This window comes from Mesoplodon bidens, assembly GCF_964165515.1.
Source record: "Mesoplodon bidens genome assembly, chromosome: 3".
NCBI lineage: Eukaryota > Metazoa > Chordata > Mammalia > Artiodactyla > Ziphiidae > Mesoplodon > Mesoplodon bidens.
This window is the reverse complement of record NC_138178.1, coordinates 92,878,537-92,884,536: the sequence shown is the minus strand read 5'-3', so window position 1 is coordinate 92,884,536 and position 6,000 is coordinate 92,878,537. Positions and strand designations below refer to the sequence as shown.

The 6,000-nt window shown below is 47.8% G+C and overlaps 1 protein-coding gene across 1 annotated transcript in view; it reads left to right on the top strand.

Moving 5' to 3' along the window:
• Window positions 1-463: 463 nt before the first annotated feature.
• The window catches only part of STARD9 (StAR related lipid transfer domain containing 9), a 126,440-nt gene continuing 120,903 nt past the window's right edge, over window positions 464-6,000 (top strand). The window contains 2 exon segments of the mRNA XM_081227195.1: window positions 464-562; window positions 5,346-5,415. Coding sequence (XP_081083321.1) covers window positions 516-562; window positions 5,346-5,415 — 117 coding nt within the window. The 5' untranslated portion in view covers window positions 464-515.

Sequence of the window (6,000 nt, the reverse complement as noted above, 5' to 3'; positions counted from 1 at the left end):
AGCTCAGGCGAACGCAGCGAATAAAAGTATTTAGCAAATTACTTTGTAAACTGTTTTTGTAGTCTGTCTGTAAACTAACTAAACTTAACGGATTTACTCGACTTTATACCACTGTCGCACGGTGGGAGAACAAAAGCTAGTTCCCAGTAGGCGGGAGCCGGCCCCAACCAGCCAGGATCCGCGCCCTCCCGCCCCCGACAGGATTGGTCCAGGCTCCGCAGGCACCTCCCTGGTCGGGCAGCCTGCGCCCCCGTGGGCGGGGCCGTCCCGTGAGGCGCGTGGGAGGAGCGAGGCGGGGCGGCCCGGGCGTCCTCCAGTCCACCGAGCTCAGGATTGGCTGAGGTTTGGCAGGCACCGCTGCGGCCGGGCATCCGCCCGCATATGGGGCGGGGTTGTCCCGTGAGGCGCGTGGGGCAGGCGGGGCGGGGCTGGGCTGGGCTGGGGCTTGGCTTGGGGCTGGCATTGGGGATGCTGCAGCTGGGCCGACCTGCGGGACTTGAGCCTTGGCCCGAGGGATGGCTAACGTGCGGGTGGCCGTGAGAGTCCGGCCCCTCAGCAAGAGGTGAGTCTGGGCGGGAGGGGGCGCCTGAGGCGTCAAATGAGCTGAGAGGAGGGCGAGGTTCTCGCCTCTCCCTCCAGTGATTCTGGCGCGGAGAAATCAGACACAAAGTGGCTCAAGGGTCCAGCGTCCGGAAACTGTAAAAGCCTGGCGGGACAAAGCCTCGCTCGGGTTGGGTTTTCGATTAGTGCCCTGGCGGGTAGCGGTTAGTGGATGGCCTCAGGGTGGCCTACCCTGTGTCCCTGGAGTCCTGCCAGCAGGAGTTTTGAGGGGCCGCGGCTCCAGTCTTTTTTGGAGTATAATTGGTTTACAATAGTGTGTCAGTTTCTGCTTTATAACAAAGTGAATCAGCTATATGTATACTTATCCCCATATCCCCTCCCTCTTGCACCTCCCTCCCACCCTCCCTATCCCACCCCTCTAGGTGGTCACAAAGCACCGAGCTGATCTCCCTGTGCTATGTGGCTGCTTCCCATTAGCTATCTATTTTATGTTTGGTAGTGTGTATATGTCCCTGCCACTCTCACTTCGTCCCAGCTTACCCTTCCCCCTCCCCGCGTCAAGTCTATTCTCTACGTCTGCGTCTTCCTGTCCTGCCCCTAGGTTCTTCGGAACCTTTTTTCCCCCCATATATATGTGTTAGCGTACGGTATTTGTTTTTCTCTTTCTTGATGCATGGTGTGGGCCTTTCTCCCTGGGTACACCGAGAAGGGCTGGGAAAGGGGGAGAGGGATCGGGCGGTCTCCTGTCTCGCCTTCGTGGCTCTGGAGTACCTGTGAGGAATGGGGCAGAATTGTGTGCGTGCCTGAGTGCACATGGGTTTCTCTGTGAAGATGTGGAGGAAAGCACATTGTAAGGTATGAGAGGGAAACGGAGGCTCAGAGAGATGGTGGTTTCATTCGGTGCTCGACAGCAGAACTGGCAAGAAGGGGAAGTCGTTTTAACCCCTTCCCTCAACGTAGTCAGTGCCCATTTCCTCGTGCGTGAATCTGATCCTGCACTTCTCAGCTGTTGAGGCATCCAGGGTCCAGCCGCATAATTTCTTTCCCTTCTTACTGATTTTCCCCTCATAGGTTTGGAAAGTCAGGGAAGGCTTCACAGAAGGGTTGGTGCTTGAACCCAAATGCTTTTTTTTTTTTTTTTTGGTGCGCGGGCCTCTCACTGCCGTGGCCTCTCCCTTTGCGGAGCACAGGCTCCGGACGCGCAGGCTCAGCGGTCACGGCTCACGGGCCCAGCCGCTCCGCAGCATGTGGGATCTTCCCAGACCGGGGCATGAACCCGCGTCCCCTGCATCGGCAGGCGGATTCTCACCCACTGTGCCACCAGGGAAGCCCCCAAATGCTTTTAAAAGAGCTGCTAGGGCCTCCCTGGTGGCGCAGTGGTTGAGAGTCCGCCTGCCGATGCAGGGGATACGGGTTCGTGCCCCGGTCCGGGAGGATCCCATATGCCGCGGAGTGGCTGGGCCCGTGAGCCATGGCCGCTGGGCCTGCGCGTCCGGAGCCTGTGCTCCGCAACGGGAGAGGCCACAACAGTGAGAGGCCCGCATACCGCAAAAAAAAAAAAAAGAAAAAAATAGAGCTGCTAGAGTCTGCTGACAGGTGGAGAAGGTGTAAAGAGCACTCTGTGTGAGAACACTGAGAGCGAAGGACTTAGGCTGTTAGGAAACAAAAGTTTCAGTTGTTTGAGGAGAGGGTGTGTGGAGGGAGATGAGTAGTAGGAGATAAAGCTGGCAGAATGTGGTTTGGGACCTGAAGGCACATATTGGAACTATTTGGGAGGCACAGACTCAGTTAACAAAGTCATTGGATCTTATGTGGTACTTGGAAAGAAATCTTAGAGGTCAAGCTTCCATTCTTAATTTTTCCAGATGAGAAAATGGTCTTGTTTAAGATCTAAAAGTAGGTAAGAGCCGAGATTCCTTTCACCAGACCAAGCCGCTCCTTCTTGAGATAACAGAAAAGTTGGACTTCTTTTTCAGAAGCCTGTTTGCTCAGTAGGAGTAGAATAGACCATCAGTAAAATGATAATATGGGAAATGGCTTTGGTGCCCTCCCTTCCACCTCACCGTTGTTTCCCATAATCAGAAAATCATGTCTCATTATAAGATGCTGGCCCTTGTTTGTCCCAAATCATCCATCATTGAGAGAACATGTTTCCTTCTGCCAATACTGTAGGCTCTGGAATACTAGCCACTGCCCTGGCAAAAGTTACTTTTCATGCACTATATTCCCTTTCTGTGCTCTTCTTTTTAAATCTGTGAAATAGTGTAACTACTTTAATGGGTTTTTTTTTGTGAAGGTCAAATGAAAGGGTATATTAAAAATACTTAGAACAGAGCCTGGCTCATTTTAAGTATCCAGTAAAGTGCTAGCTATATAATTTTAAACAGCTGCTTTTATTCCTCCCTCTTCTTAGCTGTCTTTTTTTTTTTTTTAAGTTTTACAAATGAATAGATCAGTGGAAATGGCTTGGTTGTTTTCTCCTCTAGGGCAGTGATTCTCAAATTATAGGAGACATACAGTCCACCTGGGAAGCTTGTTATAATGCAAGTTGTTAACAGGAGTTCCAATTAACTAGCCCCAGCTTCTCCCATAATTCTGATGAAGGTAACCTGTGGACCACACTTTGGGAAACACTGTCCTAGGAGTAAACGTGTAACTGAGGATTTATTCCTGTGCAAAATCTTTAACCCTAACGAATGAATGCCTGTTGGTAGAATTCAGGACCCAGAGACATCAGTAGACTTCCTATGAGCTCTGTGCAGTCCGCTGCCCAGTTGAGGTTGGCGCCCTTTCTTTCTCTTCTGCTCAACTTTAATTTGTCCTCATTTTGTTTTAGAATATTTTGGAACCACTAGATTACCAATGGCAGTGGTCCAGGCAGGGGAGGGGCAGCATCTCACCCACCTTTAGTGTCATATCTTTCTGTCAAGAGGTCAACTTCAAGACCCTTTTTTCTTTTGGCTGCTTTATGCTAAGAAGTCCTAGATAAATCGTCAAAAAAGGGCTTACTTTAAAAAAGTAAATAGATTTGCAAACGTTATTGCATATTTTCCCCCTTATTTTCTTTATTGTCCAAATTTACTATAACCTGTGTATTTTATAGTGGGTGGAGGGAGAATAAAACCTACTTTTAAATGCAGAAAGGAAAAAAAATTATCTTAACACCAAAGATGAAAGATTTTCTTTAGGAGAGCTGAGGGCTGGGGGCAGGAAGTGTAGTTTTATGATCCTCGGGGACAAAGAATATCCCTGCTGCCTTAAGTACAGTCTTGTATAAAATGTGAAAGAAAGAGCATCAGGGCCTTGAGGAAATTTAAGTAACAGAAATGTCATCATCTGGGAGAGGGAAATTTTTTATCCAGGACTTTATCCCAAACACACTGACAGGTTTAAAAAAATAATCTTAAGTGTAAAGACCCCTGTCTCACTGTGCACACCTTGCCATCCCCCAGCCCCCAGATCCTCAAGGTCACATCCTGGAAACCCTGAGGAAAGATAAAAATGAGACTGAATATATTTGCTCAACTTTCAGGTCTCAGACCAGGAGTAATTTAATTGATAACTTTCTTTGTAGTAGAAAAAATGCCAGTGAGTTAACTCTCATCTATTAACATTCTGACCTTAAGCACTTTAGCTAAAGTTCTTTATGTTGTGAAAAAGGATTTCATATCTAGAAAGGAGTGTATTCCATTCATTTTGGCCTTAAGGTATATGGATCATATGGATTAAGCCCCTTAAAGTGAATTTAGGGGTTGGATAGTTGTTAGCAGTGTTACTACAGAACTGCAGTTTAGGAAGATTCTTAAGGATCTTGGCTCTCATTCTGATTTAGGAAGACATAAGGAAAGGATTTGGGAAGCTTGTTCTCAGGTCTCAACAGAGAGGACTCCAAACCTTTTTCATTATTTTCTGTGCTCAGAATATCAGAGAAAATGAGAAGTGATGCCATGCTGTGTGCTGAGTGGAGGATATTCTCCATGGTTTCCAAGCTTGATTTCTAAGTCATATGGCTTTGTGGTTAGACAGATCTGGGTTGAAATTTCAGCTCTGCCACTGCTACCTGTGTGACCTTGGACAAGTTACATGATTTCTCTCAGCCTTAGTCTTCATTCTGAAAAAATGAAGATATGTTAGGAAGCTATGTCAGGAGGGTGTGTTAAGAGGATTGCGTAAGATGAAGTATAGTACATACTCTACTTAATACAGTGCCTGGCACATAGAGGGTGCCCAACAACGGTGACTCTTCACTGTTCCCAAGCCAAATTCTAATAATCCAGGGAAGCGTGCCAACTAGGGGACTGCTTGATATGATGCTGATAGCCATTTATGGAGACGGACACCCCAGTTATGGAGACAGCAGTAGGGAAACACTTTGTCCCAATAGCACTGTTCTCAGCTGCTCTTTTCTTTAAAATAAATTTATTTATTTATCTTTGGCTGCATTGGGTCTTCGTTGCTATGTGTGGGCTTTCTCTAGCTGCGGCAAGCCGGGGCTACTCTTCGTCGTGGTGCGCAGGCTTCTCATTGCGGTGGCTTCTCTTGTTGCAGAGCACAGGCTCTAGGCGTGCGGGCTTCAGTAGTTGTGGCACACGGGCTCAGTAGTTGTGGCCCACGGGCTTAGTTGCTCCGCGGCATGTGGGATCTTCCCAGACCAGGGCGCAAACCCGTGTCCCCTGCATTGGCAGGTGGCTTCTTAACCACTGTGCCACCAAGGAAGTGCCTCTTTTCTTGATTAACTTAAAGAAGCAATATTTCTTCTCATATGGGTTGTGTTTTGTTTCTAGGGAGACCAAAGAAGGGGCAAGAATTATTGTGGAAGTTGATGGCAAAGTGGCAAAAATCAGGAATTTAAAGGTAAGCCTGAAATTGTTTTCCTTTTTCTTTCCACTGAGGAGCTAGTATTATTACAGGGCTTCTGCGGGTGAAGGTGGGTATGTGAATGTGTTTAGAGAGGGGGATTGGGAGAGGGAAGGGCATGTAAGGGGGATTGTGGGAAGAGCTTTGAGCAACCACAAAGCAAATATAAAAATACAGCAGGAAAGAGGTTCCAAGGATGTGGCTGCTGCAGCCCAAGTTCTATCAAATGGGGTACAGCTGTTTTGGAAACTGGTCAGTAGTTGTTCTGAAAGCAAACACTAGGAGTGTTTTGGGGGCTGTGGCCAGCTTAAATCATGCTGGGGACAATCCACACATATATTTAACTCACCCGACCACCAATTAGACTTCGGCTCAAGTTTCTTATGGGATATCACTTCATCTAGAAGCATTACCAGGGCTTTTAGTATGCATCTGCTAATGCAGGGCTCTTTTTTTGGCCGTAGTGAAGGCGAAGTAAGAGACTTTAGATCTCAGAAGAGAGTCGGTCACTAGCCCAAGTCTTGCTACAAATTCTCTTTTACAGATCTGACTGATCTTTGAGTCACGATTGGACAAATACTG